At 35.8% G+C, this 21,145-nt stretch overlaps 1 protein-coding gene across 1 annotated transcript in view; it reads left to right on the top strand.

Annotated features, from left to right (window-relative positions):
• The window catches only part of GAD1 (glutamate decarboxylase 1), a gene marked incomplete at both ends in the record, with an annotated part of 28,738 nt that extends 13,354 nt beyond the window's left edge, over positions 1-15,384 (top strand). Inside the window, 11 exons of the mRNA XM_082314463.1 lie at positions 1,637-1,749; positions 3,170-3,285; positions 3,389-3,468; positions 3,673-3,727; positions 5,022-5,138; positions 5,299-5,363; positions 8,771-8,849; positions 10,470-10,619; positions 12,980-13,087; positions 13,804-13,893; positions 15,211-15,384. Of these exons, the coding sequence (XP_082170589.1) occupies positions 1,637-1,749; positions 3,170-3,285; positions 3,389-3,468; positions 3,673-3,727; positions 5,022-5,138; positions 5,299-5,363; positions 8,771-8,849; positions 10,470-10,619; positions 12,980-13,087; positions 13,804-13,893; positions 15,211-15,384 (1,147 nt within the window). The remainder of the gene's footprint in view (positions 1-1,636; positions 1,750-3,169; positions 3,286-3,388; positions 3,469-3,672; positions 3,728-5,021; positions 5,139-5,298; positions 5,364-8,770; positions 8,850-10,469; positions 10,620-12,979; positions 13,088-13,803; positions 13,894-15,210) is intronic.
• Positions 15,385-21,145: the final 5,761 nt, after the last annotated feature.

Here is a 21,145-nt window from a genome sequence, read left to right as displayed (position 1 = left end):
AAATAAATAAGCGCTATTTTACTTGGGTATATTCAAAATTCCCCTTGTGAACACTTGATATTTTATATACAAAAAACTTGCTTAACATTATATATTTTTCATACAAGCCTTTAAGTCTTCTGGGAAGTATGTAGGGATCAGCGTGTAAGGTCTCAGGACAAAAATCAAAACGTGTTTAAACTGGTGGAAAAAAATCTTGTGTTAGGCTACAGTGATCTATACACCGCTGAGTTCCTGTTGACTTCAGTTGGACATTCTGCCTAAATAAAGATTGGAATATATCCTAGACTTGCAGTGCTTAAAAACAAAACCAAACCCCCCTCACTATTAGCAGACACCAACTGGTTTATTAATTTTGTGTCTCTGCAGATATTGGCAGCACCCAAACTTCAGATCAGTGTTCAACTGTGTCGCTGACAGTTCTAATGATAATAAAAGCAAAATAAGCAGTATTTTGGCCTCTGAAAATAGCAATTACAACAATTAAACAAATTACGAATGCTGTTTAATCTTAAAGGAATGTTTTAAAAATAGTGGTGGTGTCTCTCTGATGGACTAACGACACATAAGGATTGAAGAAAAAATTAATATTTTAACTAACCAGTCTAGCTGTAAATAAAAGACAAGCTTTTCAGACACACGTTCCCTTCTTCATAACACATGGCTCCTTAAAGTTTGCCGAACCTTTCTCAAAGTGTCATTTTAGTATTAGGCAACACATGTGTTTTGGCGAAATTATTCATATGGAAGACATCAGTCAGATCCAAAGTGTCAGGGTGTCATATTCTTATAGATTCCTTTGGAAATCACAGGTTGATTGTTTAGTTTCTCTCTGCTTCCCCCCCCTTCCCTGCCTTTTTTACTTTTTTTTTTTTTTTTTTTGGCATACACAGCAAGCAGAGTTTGTTTATAGCAGTAGCAATTTATCCATGTACCTTGATCACCAAAAATGGTTGTATGGCTGTCACTTTCCATCCACATATCTGTCTGTGACATCAGGGCATACCAGACTATGCAATGTTTTCTGTCCTCATTAAGTGGATACAATAGTTGACTGTTGACTTGTTTTTGGTAATTGGTAATTAGAAAATCATCATTTATAATTACTCTTGACAGTTATTGATCGCATGGTATTGTAGAAATAAGTTGTCCTTGGAGATCATCAACAGAATAAATCCACATAATTAATTGTATTTAGACTTTGAAGCCCTGGCTCAATACTTCTAATTATGGTTGTGTTTAGCTCAGTGAAGTTCACTGTTTTCATAAGGATTTGGCAATATGTTATTCCACAAGTGTGGAATTGGCATGTTGGGAAACAAATGTTTTACAGCACAATCTTGTACAGCAGTCAGCAGCGCTATGATGGTGAGGATTAGCTCTTATGTTGGTTATATAGAAAGTTGAAAAAAGGTTAATACTACAGTTTTTATTGACCAGTATTTCCAGTATGGTCTTCCTGAGGATTTTTGCTTGGGTAAAAGTTGCAATATCAGAACCGCAATTTATAGGAAAACTTTTAAGAATCTTAAGCATTTTCACAAAGAATCATAGACTGGGAATTTCTTGTGTGTTTTTAGAATCTGTATTGGATTTTGTTTATTTGTTTGGGGTTTTTTTTGCTTTATCCATGCAGGTTTACCTATGAAATTGCCCCTGTTTTTGTCCTCATGGAACAAATAACGCTTCGAAAGATGAGAGAGATTATTGGATGGTCAAATAAAGATGGCGATGGGATATTCTCACCTGGTGAGTTTTTCCTCTCTTTGTTGGTGGTTTGACTAAAACTTCAAAAGTTAAAATAAGCATAAGCTGTGTCTGAATGCCCACAATATCTGCAACACAAAACAACACGTCAGATATTTAGAAGTAGGAATGCTTTGTTTAAACATCCCACAAAAAAGTTGGGGGGAAAAAAATTATCTTTGAGTATGGCTATGTATCATGACTGGTCAACATTTTAAAACCTGACTACAAGCTCTGGTATATAGTTAGGCATTTAAACACCCTTTTTTTGTGCTTAATTTCTGGAGGTGCTGAGCAACCACAATTCCTGCTGACCAGTAGCTCTTGAGAATCATGTACTGACTTCTTTGATGGTCAGTGAGGATTTGGGCTCACAGTCAGAAAAAGACTGTGACTGCCTGTCACTTTCTGGGACATATTACTTGGAACATAATCTGACTGGATTCACAAGTATGATTCCAGTATGAAGACCAAGACAAAGTGTCTTCCCATGAAGGTGGTTTAAAGGCAGTCAGCAGTGACAGAAACGACTGGTAAAACATGTGGAGGTTCTGGGCCCATGTGTGGACAACATGGGTGCCCAGCAGAACTCCAGATTTCTGGGTTTGGTGTGGGGGGACACTACCCTGTTTCAGAGGATGAAGGACAATTCTACCTCCTTTTGGAACAGCCCACATAAAATCCAGGAATGCACACTTGCTTGGTCTCCAGTCCCATCTGCTAGAAAAATACAGATCTTCCTCAGTGTTCTTGTTAATGAAGAAATATTAGAGGAACAAGTTATCCTAGGTTTTATGGATGAGATTCAAATTACTAAATCTTGAGGTTTGCACCGTAGAACTGAGTTAATTGTCCTGGGCTGTTTTTAGCAGTAAACCAAGAGAAATAGGTGCTTTCCCTGAATTCACATTCTTCAAAAGTAAGTGTCAAAATAGATGAGATCATAGCCTGCAATGTGCCTCTTACCCTTAACTTACTACAAGGAAGATTAGAATAACTAGCTCAGCTGTAGAAATCTACCTTTTAGGCATCTACTTCTATATCTACAGTGAAATGGGATAAATCCATCCAGTATGTGACATTTCTTAGTCTTAGACAATTTGATAAGTTCCTGTTATTCTTGCTAACAAGAAGTTGTCATGCAAAAGTAGTGCGATGAAAGCTGAGCTTTTTAGGAACATGTTTCAGAATGTTAGCAACTGAAAGAGATGATGGATAGGGAATTCTAACTATCAGTATGACTTTCTAGAGGCTCTGTCCCTGTGCTGTTTACACAGATGACCATGCATTTCAGAGATTTATTTTTTCATAGTTCACTGCCACTTTCACTGCATAATGCAAATGAGACTTGTATGTCTTTAGTCTAATATGCATTTTTTCTCATTGTCACTATTTTATTATTCATTCATTTATTCATTCACAGGAGGAGCTATCTCCAACATGTACAGCATAATGGCTGCACGCTACAAGTATTTCCCTGAAGTCAAAACCAAAGGCATGGCTGCAGTCCCTAAACTGGTTCTCTTTACCTCGGAACACGTGAGCTTAATACGCTGCTAATTCTTAATGTATTGATGTATGTTGTGGAGATGCTTCATCATTAAACAACCACTCCATTAAATGTGCATATGTTTTGCTGCAGAGTCACTACTCAATAAAGAAAGCTGGAGCTGCACTTGGATTTGGAACAGACAATGTGATTTTGATAAAATGTAACGAAAGGTAGGATGAATGCTAAGGTTTTGATATATTAAATGTGTTCATCTGTTAAATTTGTTGTATTGTGCTTAAGGACTGGTTCGGTACAGTGTGTCAAGTTGCTAATGGCCTGTTGAGAAAATCCTATTAAATTAATTCAACTGGAGCTAGTATTTCCATATGCACTCTTTAATTTTCTTTGTCTTTCTGTTTCTACAATAATTACAGAGGCAAAATAATACCAGCTGATTTGGAGGCAAAAATTTTGGAAGCAAAACAAAAGGTTTGTGTTTTTAAAAATTAGTGCTTAAATGCTTGGCTTAGTAAAATTACCTCTTCCTTTGAAGGCTGAGGGTTAACATTAAAAGAGAACATTATAATGATATAAATGTTATAATAATTATTTTCAGCTGCTTAATTATACATTCCTGTATTGTTTAGGGAATTATCTATATATCTTGCTAAGGTTTCCGTTTACTGTTTAAAAACAAAGTATTTTTAGCTCTTGAACCACCTCTGGAAAAAATTTTTCATGATGAGGGTGGTGAAACACTGGAACAGGTTGCCCAGAGAGGTGGTAGATGCCCCATCCTTGGAAACATTCAAGGACAGGCTGGATGGGGCTCTGAGCAACCTGATCTGGTTGAAGATTGCAGGGGGGATGGACTAGAAGACCTTTAAAGGTCCCTTGCATCCCAAAGCATTCTATGATTCTATGATCTCTATGTTATGGGTTTTAAAAATAACTTTCTGTTTGGAAATATATGGAAAAAAAGTATGAAAACATGAAACTAAACCTACTTTTATCCAAACTTTAAACTTTAGCCAAAACCATCAAAAATTCTATTGAAGTCCTAAAAATTCCCATAGATTTCAAGTGTGAGGCTGCAGGGTTAGTAAATATAGCCAGTAAGTTTAATTTTTTGAGGCATTCATTGTTATTTCTTGAATCAATGCAATGAAAAATCCATTAATTTTGTATAAAACTACCAAAGTTAGAGCAATCAATATTATTATTTTTTTATTTCTTAACTTCTTTACATTTGGGCACTCTATGAAATTGCAGTTCATACTTATTTAATGTAATTCAAAGTTGTCTCACTTTGATCTGATCGTTCCACATTTATTGCTTTTGTTTTGGATTGCTTTGTTCTGCTTTGTTCTGTTTATTAGTAGATAAAGACTAAAGGAACAACTTCAAGCCTTCAAATCACAACTTACAAATCACATTTAATTAATTTTCCTTTATACTGCTGTAAAAGTCTCAACTTTACTTGACTATTGCTAGTCTTCTACTAGAATGTTTGAATCTCCTCAATGAAAGAGATTAGACAAAATAATATTCTTTACCTTCTGACTAGTTAATTTTGTGAAGTTACAATACAATAAGAGTTTGTTCTTACTATATATACAATTTGTTAGTTTCTACTGTTGTTTATATGTACCTTTCACATGGAAAGAAAAACATTTTTAGGCTGGAAAATGGGATACCAACATTTCTAAAATGATTTTAACTTTGTTTTTTTTTTCCTGAAAGAAGTTGGGTTTTGTATTTAATATTTTTATTTTTATTGTAGGGATACATTCCTCTTTTTGTAAATGCAACTGCAGGCACAACAGTATATGGAGCCTTTGATCCAATACAGGAGATTGCAGATATATGTGAAAAATATAACCTCTGGCTCCATGTAGATGTAAGTAACTAAATGAAGTGCTATTATTCAGGCAAAAGAGGATTTTTGTTTACACATGTTTTGTCTTGAATTAAAATATTTATTACTAGATCCTGAGTAAATTAAAGTATGTTAGGCTTTTCCAAAACAATGAGTCTTCTCTTTTTTCTGTCTCTTCCAGGCTGCCTGGGGAGGTGGACTCTTAATGTCCCGAAAGCATCGTCATAAACTGAATGGAATAGAAAGGTACTACATGCTGCTTATTTGTAATACTGTTATTTAAGTACTTTCATAAGGTACATGACACTTCACAAATTCATGAAAAGATGAATTTGCTGCAATAAGGAGTTTAAACACTAAATTAAACAAAAGGAAGACAGACAGGAAAGGTTCACACTAGGAAGACTGAAACAATCCTACAGAAGAAGGCAGTGATGTTCAGCTGAGTGAAAGGTAAGTTTTCAGCAGATTTGAAGGAGGACAAGGATATTGCTCGGCAAAATGGAGGGCATATTGTTCTATGCATAGCTTTGAAGGGATCATAAGTCTGGGAATGGGTAAAGGATTTGAGGAAAAAATGAAGTGTGAGGGCTAGACGATCTCTGAAATGTAGGGCTTTGAAAATAGCAGTTGGAAATGAGGAATCCAGAGAAGGTATTTGAGCGTGAATACCTATGATGGGAAGCCATGACATGGTGGGAATTTGTAGAGATTCTCTCCTGAAAGACGTTTGCAGTTATTTCCAGAAAATAAAGAGCATATGTTCTGCCTGAAAATGAGTGTTCTGTAAATGAAGGTTTATAATATATACATATATATGCTTGCTTTTGTCTTGCTTTTATGTATATATGCACATGAATATATATGTGTATACAACAAAGAGAGGAACACGTGGTAGAGACTGAATTAGCAGCAATTTTTAGGGGCAAATTTCAGTGCCTGTAAGACTGGAAAGGACTATGATAGCACAGAGCTGGCACAGTTCTACAGTGCCAGACAGGAGGCTGAGGGAACTTACAGTGAGGCCAGAAAGGGTCATAGATACTCACTGCATCTCAGCGTAAAGGGGCCTATGAGTTGGTGCCATGGGGGAATCACATGAAACAAGCAGGAAACTCTTGCAGAGGCCAGAGTGCAGTCTGCAGAAAAGAGCGCGTGTGTGCCCCCAAGCACATAACCCAGGTTACCAAGCCACCCACTGAGAACAGAAGCCAGCCTTTATTAAACAAATAATTGAACCAAATTTAAAAAGGCAAAGCATTTGTGTTGGAAGTGATAGCAGAGTGAACGTGTGACTCTCCCCCCAGCCCTTACAATTCAGACTCAGGAGGAGTCCCACGTGTAGTCTTTGGCACAGTTGTTCCCATATCCAACAGTGACAAGGCTGTAGTCCGTAGAAGATGCTATGTTTAAAACCCCATGGGTGTGTTTGTCTCTAGATTTCCTCTGAAATTGCTCTATCAGAAAAGGCTGCCCATCTGAATAAAAATCAGAAAAGCAATGAAGAATCAGAAACATAAGATCTTTGCCATCATTGCAGATATCAGCTTCCAGGGAAGCAAAAAAAAATTGCAACAAGCTCTACCCATGTACTCTCAAATTAGCGCCAAATTGCTTCCTTGAGTGCTGAATGTGGGCCCTATGTAAAGGTGTAAAATTAGAACAGCGAGCAATGCTCTTTCTTAGGGAAAACAAACTTTCCTAGTGGTGGGCATCTCATACAGTAAGTGAAGAACAAGTACAAGATAAAGAATAATGTACAGAAGGACTGGTAGGAAAACCATGTGGACGCTTCTGTTGCAGGGACAGCAGTGGGTGGCATGGCAGGGGTACTCTGAAGTAGCAGAATCATACCAACCTCTGCCTGGTCCAATTTGCTACTCACTCGTGTTATGGCAACATGTCTAATATGAGGTCAGCATTGTAAAATACTTCCCTTAAATACACAGATTTGGTTGCAGTAGTTTGGCACACCTCTCTCGACCTGAGGTCAACCCAGAGGTGCTAATTAAGACCGTAATCTTAAGCAAATAAAGAAAACAGCAGTGATTATTTTTTTTTTTAAGAAGCGTGATATTATTTCTTTTCTAGTCAGCTGTACAGATCTTCAGACATGGGATGGGGCCCACGTCTACTGCGTAATTGCCTGTCGCGGGCCCCAGCTGGGGTCTGTTGCTAACACTCAGGCCAGATTTGGTGTGTAGGGACTGGCATGCTGCCATGGTACAGAGCTGGAATTGCCTGTAGTAGGATAGCCTCCGGCTGGCTGGCTGTGCAGGGTAGAGAGATGTCATCATGTTAAAATAAACCTAATGCTCCTTGTGAAAACGACTTGAAATTGTCTTTGTTTGGAACCCTGAAAGTTAAATAAATGTGCTAAACTGAAACCATAGCACGCTCAAAAGGAAATGAGCTATTATATAAATTCCTGTTTCATGACTACTCCATCTAACTATTAGTGAAGATTTTTAAAAGATAATTGCCTCCAAAGTCTGAGCTATATATACCTGCTGGTTTGCACTGCCTAAGCAGGAGATTTTAGAGGGATGGTGAGCTCCCCAGGTACAGCACAGCCTGCACTGTTCTTTTGGCTGAAGGGTGCTACGGTCTAACCTAGTGCAGACAGAGGGTGGAATTGTATCTGGAATCTTTATGGAATTAGTGGTCCTCAGGCTGGGGTGAGGGAGTCATTGTGTTGCTCAAAACACGAACTGTGGTTGTGTCTGTGTCCTCTGGGAGCAGGGTGTAGAAGAGGAGGAAATACCTTTTAATTTTCTTTCAACTGCATTGTAAGAACACATGCATAGTCTGTGAAATATGATTATACACTTTCCTTCTCTGGAACACACAGTGAATCAAGGGGACATTTGGTAATTAACTACTTAGGGTGAAGAGGTCAATGGATGTCTAATGCTGGCACATTTATTTTAGCGTCATCATTAAACTGTCTAGGATAGTATGTTAAAAATACAGAACATCTCATCTGTTTGGCTAGTAAGTTAGGTGATCTTGTGCATCCACCTGTGTTTACACGTAGAAAGTGTTAAGCTTGACATACAGAATGGTAGGATTGCGATGTAAAGTTTTATAGCATTTTAACAGTCCATGGGCTTGACAAGCTAGAACAGAAAAGGCCTCTTGTGGCTCTAACTGGAAAAGCAGATAAGCATGAGGAGTGTCTTTTCCTTTGCTTTCTACTTTTTCAGCAGCTGTTCAGTAAATAACCGTATTCTCCTGGAATTCATATTATTCCCTTAATTCTCGGATGCCCTCCTCCCCCAATCGGTACTTTGAATTGATATAACCTGTCAAACTGTTTTTGTTAGTTTTATTGGTGCTATTTCTAGAAGTGGAGTCTTCTGGGGATGAAGTTACTGTATCAGCTAACCAGTGTAGTCTGACACTAGTTAGCTGGTATTAGTAATAACATAAACTAATCAGAAGTCTGACATTGCAATGTTAACACACAAAAAAATTCCTTTCCTGGACAGTATAGCTGGGAAAGAAGACATTTGAGACAGTAATAATCTCCATAGTGAAATCATCATGGTCAAAACTCCATACATTTCCAGCTAAAAGCAGAAAGCAAAGGTGACTGCTTCAGGTTAAGTTTCTGTTTTCCAGACGTATCTGACTGTGTAATTTTTTTGCAGAGCCAACTCAGTCACTTGGAATCCACACAAGATGATGGGAGTGTTGTTACAATGTTCTGCCATTCTTGTCCGGGAGAAGGTCTGCCTTATATTTAATAATTAAGCAGTTTTTTTTTTTTAAAAAAAGTAAATATCAAGCCCTACTTTTTAAGAGGGTAGCACAAAATCCATTTAATTTCAAAACTTCTTTTGGAAGGAATAGTTGTGTGGATTTACATTGTGTTTAGGAAGTTGTTTTATCTTTTCTGGTTTTTTTTGTGGTTTTTTTTGTTGTTAAAGCTGTAGAAAATATGGGTCAGCTCTTTAGCTGTTGAATCTTTGCATGTTCTAATAACAACACTAGAGTCATGCTATTATACTTCATCTGAGCATATGCTCTGTTGTTTCTGTGATATACTGAACATACACCCTTGGCCTTAGTAATTGGTCACAGTCTAAACTGCTTAAATAAAAAGCAACTTTTTTACCTTACACAGTGCTTTAAAAGTTTTCTCAATTCTGTTGAAAAGAAACCATGCTGCTTTTATTATAACTCCATATATATTTTTAGGGCTTCCTTCTAGATTCTTTGTTGTCATCAGTGAAAGCAAGACCAGTGTCTTAATTCTTTTAAGCAATATGTATTTTCCTTAGATGATAAAAAAAAAAAAAAGTCATGTCATCTGTGGATAGGACTAATTCTGTTGTCTACTAATTTCTGGCACGTCAGTTGCTACTAGAAGAGGTTAGTTGAAGAAGTGGTCCCTGTGGATAGAACTGGGATGAAGGAGTTGTGGGTTCCAGTCCTAGGTCTGCCATTGCTCCTCCAGGTGACCCATCTCTAAACTGAAGACAGCAGCATTTATAAAACACTTTGACATCTATTGGAGGGAAGCAGTAGCCATTATTTAGTGGCATGCATGCTTATTATGCTAACTATTGCAGGATTTTGGCAAAATTTTTTATTTTTCATATGAGAACTTTGATAGGTGTTTTTGTATTTATCAAATACACCAGTGTCTTGGAGCATCTTCAGAGAACCACTAATAAATTCTAAAGGAGATGCAAACCATTTTGGAAATGTCACATGTGTAAGACTTCTGTGTAACATACAGGAATTTGCTCCTCTGTGTTTCCTTCAGAGATGTTTACCAGTAATCCGTAGGTTTCTATTGGTCTGTGGACCATATTTATTTGTAAGCAAAAAATGTCTGGTTTAGGTCATTTGTACTTACATTTATCACTAACGTTAAGTGTCATAGAGCTGGACAATATATAAAGTTGAAGCCTTCAATTACTTTTTTTCCCTTCATTTTCTGTAGCTATCTGCTGCACTGAGAGACCTCAGCTTCATTCCAGTGTGTAATTTAACACATCAAAAATTTAAGTCTTAAGAACATAGCCTTACAAAGCAAAGTGGACAAAGTTAGTATCAAAAACTAAGAATCCAAATTAATCTGAGAACGTTTTTTCAGGTGTGGGTGTGTGGGTGTATAAAACCATATGACTACTCAGGGACTTCTAAGAGAACCGCCTTAGCTTATGACATCATTTTTGTGGCTCAGGTTTACAAAACAAGCTCAGCGTTTTATAATTTGGCCCATTAAAGAACAATTCTTCTGTATATATTTGAAATATATTTTTAATATACTATTAATGCATACAGTTTCATATTCACATATGCCATATAAGTCATATAAGTACATGTTTTTCATTACAGGGTATACTTCAAGGCTGCAATCAAATGTGTGCAGGCTATCTCTTCCAGCAAGACAAACAGTATGATGTATCCTATGACACTGGCGATAAGGCAATACAGTGTGGTCGACATGTGGACATTTTCAAATTCTGGTTGATGTGGAAGGCAAAGGTAAATAATAAAAGTTCAGCTCAAAAATCAGAAATGGATTTACTTAATTTATAAGTCTCATGTAATGGAACACTTTTTTAACATAAATGTTTGTGTAATTACAATCTGTAAACACACAGGTATCTGAGTATTAAGTCAGCCAAGAGCCATTTAAATTGTAGAACAATGTTAGCCATCAATAAATTCAGCTGCAAATTAGAAGAAAGGTTTAAATCACTAGATGAGTCCTGCAGTAAAACCAGTGAGGGCAGGACACCAAAACGGTCTTTTGTTGTGATTCTATAAACTTACATATGTATTTTATGAAAGATTACTTGTAGTAGCAGCAGAGTAGACTTGATGACTTACAAGGGTCACATTTCTATGCGTGGATTTTATAAGCAATTTTGAAAATACAGCCTTTTTCTTAAGAAGCTTTGCCCAGCTAATGATTTAACAGTCCCAGGGACTACTGTGGTATGTCTGGATGGCTGAATTTAAGCACAGGCTTACATACAGCTTACTTGTTTACAAGATGAGGGTCCATATAGTGAAGAAAACACATTTCATTTTTATTTCTTTATCTGCAGTCATCTTATTACTATTCATCTTGCTCTTCTGCTGACAAAATGGGAATTCAGTTGGGTAGCCTGTCCACAGTTTTGATTTTTTTTTTTTTTTTTTTTTTACAGAACTGAGATTAAATCTAATGGCAAAATGTACAATCATAAAACAGTTTTCCCTTTGAGTGAGAGTTAGACAGCAATAGTAGATAACCTGTGATGGTACAAGACGTTTTCATGCAGATTTCCTCAATATTGAAGACTGAGGGAAGAAAGAACTTTAGATATACAGTTACTTTTAAACAGACTGTAGAGTTGTCATTGTTTATTTAAAAAGTACTTCAGAATCAGAAACACAACACTTCACCAGAAAATACTTATAACAATTACTTTAGTAATCAGCATAGGTTTGATTACCAGGCTAAGTACATTTCAGTTCAGACTCAGTTCTTCCTCCAAAATAAATCATTTTGGAACTGTAATCCAGTAACATGAAATTGCTTATGACACATGAGAATCAGACCATGACTAGCAACTTTGAAGTGTGTTGTTTATGGTTCTAAGTACCAAGTGCTGACTACAGACACCATCAAAGCACGGACTGAATGTTTTTCTAAAGACCAGCCGAACATATTTTGTTAAAACTAGCATGCGCATTCTATCTCTGCTGTTATATTCACCTCTTAAACTGGCTCCACTAAAGAAGTAGAGCACTTCACAGTAATGAAAAAAATTACGGTGGAAACCATAATGGATGTAGGTCATATTTAAAATTCAGAAGTAGGATATCTGTGGTTGTGATTCTTTAAAAATAATGTATATAAAAATTGTTAAGTTGATCTGTATATCTGGAATTTAAATTTCCCCAGAAATCAGTTACTTTGGATTTCTGTTTGGTCTTGAGACAGATTCAGATTTCTTGGACTTGAGTTCTCTGAGGTACTGGATAGAACCAGTTTCTAGCAGATTGCATGATTATATTACTAAAATGTTACGAAAACAAAATATTAGGAGCTATGGAAATTTTTCCTTCAGCATTAGCCACCATGAGTGATCATACTCTTGTCCTCATAGTAGAAATATACAGCCTAGGTCCAGAAGAAATCTTGTGACTTTACCTTCAGTCATTTTATTCAGTACAAAGAACATAGCCCCAAATATGCAATAATTTAAGAGTATACTTGTCTTTCTTACTTCGTCATTCATGTACAGAAGTGTACTTTAAAATAAAAAAAAAACCAAAACTTTTTAAAAATTATTTTATTTATTTTCAACATGCATCTACTTTTTCTGGGATTATGATCTTTCAAAATAAATCAGATATATGACAAAAGATCAGTAGGTGGGAAAATGACTTTTAGCAAACATATTGCAGGCTTTTGTTTGCTGACTTTTTTAAATGCAAATTTCTAGCAGACTGTTCAGAGGAAATAAATTACTTCCCAACTCTGACCCTTTCAAGTGAGTTCCCATTCCATGTTCCCAGTCTTTCAGCAAGAGCTGAGAAGCCAAGATTTAATATTTATATTATTTTTGGAAACTGAAAAAAAAGAGCTAAAAATAATCTATTAAAATATCAAAAGCCCTTGTTATTGTCATAATAAATTCTTTTAAAACAAGACCAAAACCAAATAGTGATTACAGTTAGGCCACATTTAGCCACTTTTATAGTGTTGATTACTTTTAAATTACAAGAAATAGTACTGCTAAATGTTTTCTGACTGGAAACATTTAAGAGTGAAGCATATCTGAAAAGATGATTGTGTCAGAGGAGGAAAAATGAGCATACAATTAATGATTATTTTCTTTTTAAAACAGGGTACAGTAGGATTTGAAAATCAGATCAACAAATGCCTGGAGCTGGCAGAATATCTCTACACTAAAATAAAAAACAGAGAAGAATTTGAGATGGTTTTTGAAGGGGAGGTAAGTTTTCTTTCATTTAACCTGTGTGTAGGAGCCAAATCTGTATGGAATCCCAAAAACAGTCTTCACGCTTCTCACAGTTCTTCAAGCCAGCTATGCAAGACTGCTCTTATTTTCTAAAGAACTACATGACTATTGGCATCTGGGCAGTTTTTTGGCCAAATGCATGTGGTTTTGTATCATAAATGTCAGATTTATCTCCTCTCCTCTTCTGCAGAGGACTTCTCAGTTTAGGGCATGAAGACTACCTTAATACAATCTACTCATGCTGAGATACCACATTAACATACATAACTGAGAATCTGCTACTTTTTTCGGTATCTTCTGTTGCTAGTGCCACTGCGTAAGCTCTTGGTTGATAGAATAACAAATATACTTTGTCTCTCCATTTACTAAGAAAAGGAAAATTGGGTTGCCCTTGCTGTGATCCTGGAAAACAGTTCCTCATAAAACTGCATGAAGATGAAAAGCATTTGCACTTCATTAGAACCCTAAAACATTGTAAATGAGACAATGTATAGGGAATCTAAGATAGCAGATGCAACCAGCAGTACTGTAATCCGTTTATTTTGTTTTAACATGCAGAACTAGGATACTGTATTTTGTCTTCCATGTTTGTGCTAAAATACACTACTGACTAGCCTTTAATGTGTGATCTGTATTATTTGATCTGTATTATTTTGTTTATTGATGCATGTGTTTGGTTCTTTTTGCAGCCAGAGCATACAAATGTATGTTTTTGGTATATTCCGCCGAGTCTCAGGGGCATGCCAGACTGTGATGAGAGAAGAGAAAAGTTACACAGGGTATGTACAGCGTATCAGCAAGAGAAATGGAAGGGTAATTATTTGAAAATGCTGGGACAGGTAAAGGACATGGAAGCCTGTGAGTCCTTCTCAGGTCTTTATTTTGATTTTAAATGTGCTTGGTTAGTCATGCATTAATGCATTTCAGTGAAAATTAATACTCTTTGGTGGACTTTGGGATAAGTTTATTTGAAGAAATGATAGAGGGAAGTGAAGGCATAGTAGAGGCACCACCAGGAAAAGTAGTGTGTTACTTAGGACTTGAGGGAAGTGAAATGCATTAATTTTGTAGCAGCATTTTAGACAGACAGAAGTGGAATGAAATACATTCAGGAGACAAAAGAATGGTTTTATAGTTGTCAAAATGAATTGCTATTTTTTTATGTTTTGGAAGGGAGAAGAATGGGCAAACTTGGGAAGTTTTATAGAGGATTTTATGTCTGCACCACACAGGTGCAGAACAGAAGAGAATACAAATTCCTGGGTCAACCCAGTGACATGTTAGGTAAAGAAATTGCCAAAAAAGAGAGAAAAGAAGAAGATAGATAAGACTGGGAAGAAGGATGAAATGTTTGACTTGACCTTGTTAAATGTTAGAGGACATTATAAAGCATCCTACAAAACAGCAAAAGTGCCAGACATCTGACCTTGGCTGGCAGACAGTAGAGCAGGAGAAAGAAATGGCAAAACTGGGCTCAGTCAATACAAGATATTAAGATTGTCAGAACATTATTCCTTGTAAATTAAAGTGAGAAAGTGAGATTGCAGTAAATGCACAGTACTGCAAAACTACTGGAAGGTTTCCATGGCTTAGGCTAACAGAAAGTATTCTTTATGACATAGATCTTGTTGAAAAATTTCCATCGTTGTTCCCCCCCAGGAAAATGACTTTGAGAATACATAATATTCTCATGGAAAACATCCGTTACCCTCAAAAAGGTGGTTCTGGAGTAGGTTTTCATAAAAAGACTGAAAATATTTCTTCATGACAAAATCTTCAGCACAGAGAAATGACATGTACATTTAATATATATAATTATTGCATAGTGAATACTCTAGGATGCTATTAGTCTATTAATCAAAAAGATGGATATTATTGTTACCAATTTTTCCTTTAAATATCCAATCCTACATATTCAGTTTTTCAAGCTTTTTCTCTTACAGATCTTTTTATAAAAACTAGTGCCTTTCTGATCTGTCCATTTATTTTTTCCAAATTAAGAAATGTTGTGATACACAAGGAAAGGATAAAATTTTTACATTACTCTCCTCTCTCTCTCTTTTTTTTTTTTTTTTTTTTTTCCCCAAATGATAAAGGTGGCACCGAAAATCAAAGCACTGATGATGGAGTCAGGTACTACCATGGTTGGATATCAGCCTCAGGGCGATAAAGTCAACTTCTTCCGAATGGTCATCTCAAACCCAGCAGCAACTAAGTCTGACATTGACTTCCTCATTGAGGAAATAGAGAGATTGGGGCAGGAGCTGTAGTCAGTGGTTGACTTATTTATTTCTCTAATTCACTGTTTTCCAGCACTGGCTATTTTTTTAACCCAGTTCTGCAGAACATGTTTTAAGGAAATTCTCTTTCTGTAAGTTCCAATCTCCTAAGACATCCTTAAACAAAACAACTATAGGCTACTGAAACATACATGTATTGGTAGATCATATTACTGAGGGAAAATGTATTATCTTGAAGTTGAAGTACTATCAACTCTTATACTGGTCTTGTTTATTGTAGTCAGCAGGAAATTAATAAGTACGAAAATAGCAAATTAAGAACTCTGCACAGTATATATGTACAGTATAAATAAATAAATATATAATTATATATATATATACATATATATATATATATAAAGTGGTTATAAACTTAGGTCTAAGCCACAGCATGTTTTCCACTTTAAGACAATTAACTTTTCCTTCAACAACTAATGATGTGGATAATGTGCTACAGATTTTTCTGCCAGGTAAAAATAGACATATAGAAACATTTCTAAAATGTAGAGTCTTAGGAGCTAAAGAAAATGTATAACAGTATTAAATCTTATTGTTGGTGCTTCTTCCACATACAAAAGAGCAATCTCTAACAGCACCTTCGAGTAAAATAGTTGTATTTCCCCTTTAGTGTCACATCAGGGGATAATAGTAGCAGAGTCATTGTAACAGGTATATTATTGCTGTATTTTTAGAGGTTAATTTGTGTAGATTGTGTATATTATTGTTAAATGACTTTGTGTAAAAGGATTTAAATGTAATAGTTTTACAGCAAGATAACTGTTGAATTGTAGGTATATGAAATATTTGCTTATTTATATGCAGAGATTTACCATGCTGAAGAGTTGTCTTGTATTTTCTTCCATTTGTAATGTATCCTATTTATATATTATTGAAGTTCTAAATAATGTTTATGGTATTTTAGTGTCTTTGTGAGCCAAAGAAAAAAATACAAAAATATTAGTTGACACTTTCATTTAAATCCTAGTGCCCTTAAAATAATAACTTACAGTTAATTTCACTGAATATAAGGAATTCTAACATTGTGTATAGACTGTCAAATGACAAGATCCCTTTAATCTATTAGAATTTTCAGTTTTATTTATTGTAATGTCAGACTGTTCAGTGTTCTGAATGCTTTTCTAGTGAATATTGGTTGCTAACCAAGGCCCCTGTTTTTGAGTTGTATTTCAGGTCTAATCTCTATGACCATTTTAACTAAATTCTGTGGGAAGATTCTTGAAGGTCTATAGCATTTCTGTGGGAGTTTTAACCAGCATCATTCTTTTCGTGAAATGTAATTCACTATGTGTTTGGAGCTTATAAAATAAATAAACCCCAAAGTAATCTCAAAATCTTTAAATACAGCTGGCTTGTCACAACAGTTTAGACTGGCTAGACTTTTCAGAGGATAGACACCAGAGTCATCTGTAGCTTGTTCAGTTTTAATCATGAGATAATCAATACTACCGAGTGGAAAACTCCATATTGGAAGCAGAGTAGTGGAACAAAATGAGGATTCAATAATCCTCTGTCTACTGAGTTACTGTCATGGTGATAAATGGAATATGCTAATTTCAAATCTTTTCATACATGCTTCTATGGCTATCTTCTATGCAAGTCGGTAATTAATGGTTCCCCCCCCCCCCCAATCAGTAATAAAATTAAATTATTTTAGAAACATTCAGTGAAATGCAGTCATGCTATGAAGTATCCTCAGCCTCTCTGGCCCCCTTTGGTCCTGTGGAAGGACAGCTACAGCCAGGAGAGATTTCCGTCCTGCAAGTCCCACCGGTTGTCTTCTGAGGATGCTGCCTCACATCTTTGGCTGGGTCAGAGCAGGGAGAAAGAAGAAGCTGTCATGGCAAATGCCATATCATATAGCACAGCCTTTCCAGCTTTTCATAGGACTATTGCTTATCCCTCTTCTGTAACCTTCTGTAAAACCTTAAATTATTTGAGCTGAATCTAAAAATTACCATAAATTTGTCACTGTCTTTTAGATTTATGAGTATGACTTTCAAAAGATTATCTACATCGTTACTTTTATGCCATGAAACCCCCCAGTAATCTCACCAGTACAGTATTTCTTTCATTAGGTTGTTTTCCTCAAGACAGTGTAGTTGGTTTCTTGCCTTTCTGATCTTAAACCTCAATCTTCCTTAATTATAACCCTGATATCTTACCATGTCTTCAATACGTAACATTTCTTAACGTAAACATCCATGCTGTATGACCTGAGGCTTGCAATACAGAAGTAGTCAGCGTGAACATTGACTTCAGTACCAACTTCCATAATATTGAATGCTGTTCTTCATAGGTATCAGCTATTCATCAAAACTAGAGGGCCTCTCACTGAAAGCTCTTTTTAGAGTACAGAAAGAAGTTTGTTTTGAAGAGGAAGTACGTGTCACATTTCGATTTACAGGCTTCTGCCTGAAATCTGGTCTTTGTCACAGTTTTACTTTATTCAAAGGGCAGCTGCAGAAGATTGAGATTTTCCTCAGTCCTTCTTGTTTGTGAGAAACAATATGAACTAGTATAATCAATGCAAAGATGTATAACTGCTGACCTAACTTCACTAGGGGATTTTACATCTTCCACACAAGCAGCACCATGGTCCTTGTGATTTCTTCAACCAGTTCTTAGGTAGGAATTTCTGACTTCCTCCACCTCCCCAGTCAAGATATTTCAGCAACAGTGTTACTAAAGATCCCAACTTACCCTTAATCCTCTAACCTTAATATTTTAACCTCATGGACCTTGTATCCAGAGCATCTCAATATTCTAATAATAATTTATTGTATTTAAAATGTTATATCTCCTAGAACCATACAAACTAGGTAAAGAGAATCGTCCTGATGTAACTGATCATGAAACTATAGAAAAGACCATAATATGGCCTACTGGCATTCATACAGCAAACCTTGGACAGTCCTGTGATGTAGTCAGAAATAGATCTAGATCTCTTCAGCACATATACAATGTTTTGCTCGCTAAAATTTCTGCTTCTTCATTTAATAGAGTATCTTGTGTTTTGGAGGTCAAAAGTATCAGAGGTTCTACCTATTGCCATTGATGGTTTGCAGCTAGGTGGGAATAATCAATCTCCTCCTGCCTATTTCAGAAGTGAGGCAGTTATCACAGAGGTGTTTTCTCTAAAGACAGTGGGTTCAAATTTATCTTCCCAGCCTCTGCATTTTATCTTGCCTTTCTGCAGTGTTGTGTCTTTATACAGATGATACCCACAATTCGATATTTGCAAAGCTTCTAATATCGGACTCTGGAGTGTTTCCCTATTGTATGTCCCTGCTTCCACAGACACAGGGCTCATATTAATTTCTGACTTGGTTAGCTGATTTTAGCAGAGTAGTTACGGTCATCGGTGAGAAAACTCATTTGTGTTTTCTTCTCAGTAGGTAATTTTCATCTGAGTAATATGTTAGAGCTTCTCAGACAAAAGCTTACCTGGTATTTTCCTGCTTCTTAATCCATACACTATTGACTGTGAGAGATCAGGAAGTATGGATATACAGAAGTGTTGACTAATTCAAAACATTGCAATTTCAGGTGAGTAACTTTGTTTTTCTGAGGTTTAAAATATACTCTAAGGTAGCAATTTTGCCTTTAAAATCACATGGACAATCACTGTAATTTTGTGTGGATGAATTCAGATCAGATAAACAATAGGCAAGGTCTTAGCTGAACATGTAGCTGCAGTGCTTATTAACTGGGGTAATTTATTTGGAAAAGACTGACCATTGGATAAAAATCAATGGCAGCTGTTGATTTTTGAATGAGAAAAAAACTGATTGTATTATTAAAGGTACTTTTAGAGAAGATAGTTAGATTATACCATTCATAACAGACAGACGGAACCAGGGGCCTTGGGAATAACCCAGGTTTTTAAAATCATCATTGACTTAGTTCATAATCTGTTTTTTGAATGGTGACAAATATGAAGAGATTTTTTAAACAGAATCTCTGTTTTGTGGTTTAAGAAATGTCGAAGTTATAAAGAAGATATGCAATGCAGTTTTAGTTTTTCAATAAAAGTCGATCTTAAAACTGTCTAATTTGTCTCATATAATTTTCATGAGCTCTTTTGTTTCCTTAAGAATATGAGACAAAAGCCATACAACATTATCCCTCACATTAAAAACAGGAAGGCAAATGCTAAGGCTACTATTTAGTTTTAATTGTGAATTGAATGTGAGCTTATACCAACACAGACTGAGAAAGAACCCCAAGCTCTGAACATTGGTCAGTTTGAACAGGGTTGTCAAGACATTTGTACTGTGTAGAAATGCTAAAAAATAGAGAATCTAAAAATATTTCTGTGTGGTGGTTTGTGTGGTTTCTGAAATACTCATCCAACTTACACAGAGGACCCAAGAAAGTAAATAGGAACTTTGGAATGGGTAAAAAGAATAAGATCAAGCTCTTGTGGTAAAAGCTCTGCTATTTAATTTGTGGATATATTTATAAAACTTATTTCTTGTAACACAGGTCTTACTCCCAGGAAGACTTGAATACATGCTTAACTTTGCACACTTTTCAATGCCACTGGTTGATCTCAGTGTTTGTTTATTAAACACATTTAAATCTGCACACAATCAGAACTAGGATATTTTTAAGCAATCAAAAACCTACTTGACTGAAAAAATACTTTTCTGTATGTAAAGAAAATGCAGGACAGGACCAGGCCTAAAGGTGTTTTGAATAGTGTTATGTTTCAGCACTTCTGTGCTTGTCTGGCAAGAAACGATACAGAGATGGCAAAGAGGAGCCCTCCCAGTCATACGACAATACACTGTGCATCGGTGCTACAGGATACTGGGTGCCTGACTGCAAAAGCATTTAAAGTTTGCATAGCAGAAAATCTGTGAGTATTAACAGAGGCCAGTTAGAACTGGGTATCTTTGTTCAGCCACTTTGTATTAAGCGTTACAATGCAGAGTCTTTTACAGTAAAAATGTTTCCTTGAAACACAAATAAATGAGATATTGGCAGCTTTATTTTGTGAGTAAAGTAAACATGTTTTGTAAGAATAACTTTGTAAAGGTGTACAAGGAAGCCTAATCTTGCCACCACAGAAGTCAATGGGAGCATTGTTGCTGATTGCATGAATCAATCTTTCCCATTCTCGGAAATGAAAGACCATTTCCTAGTAAAACAAAAGAATGACACGCTATGTCTGAGGTAGGAAAAAATACTGAAATTCTTATATTCTCTAAAAAAAGGCTATGCATAATGCAGTAACATCAAACAAATTCAGTGTATTTCATATAGAATCATAGATGTTTTAAAATACACCAGAAACTGAGTTTGAGCATAAAACAGTTGAAACGTAAAATTTATAAGAATGCCGTAACTTCAGGGAAACACTGTTTTTCCCCTAATTGGATTTGAGTGAAGCATAAGAATTACAAAACACAAGTCTTTCCCTGTGTAAATGTAGTATGAATTAAAGCTTTTGTGGCAAAGCTTTTGGTACATGATTTATCTATCTATGCATGATATATACTTGATATGTATCATGTATAACATGAAAAATGTGATTAAAAATTTTGGATTCTAGACCATATTTTGGGGCAACCTGCCACTCTATTATAGGAGTTTAAATATTTTTAATTCTTTTTTTTTTGGTATACCAAATATATTGAAAAATAAGAGTACATTTGGAATTCATAAAAGTATAAAATTATTGTTTTCATGACATAGCCAAATTCTGATTAATTACTGCTTTATGCAT

Source organism: Platalea leucorodia, assembly GCF_965183815.1.
Source record: "Platalea leucorodia genome assembly, chromosome: 5".
NCBI lineage: Eukaryota > Metazoa > Chordata > Aves > Pelecaniformes > Threskiornithidae > Platalea > Platalea leucorodia.
Note: the sequence above shows the minus strand (reverse complement) of the source record. Positions and strands in the feature narration are given on the sequence as shown.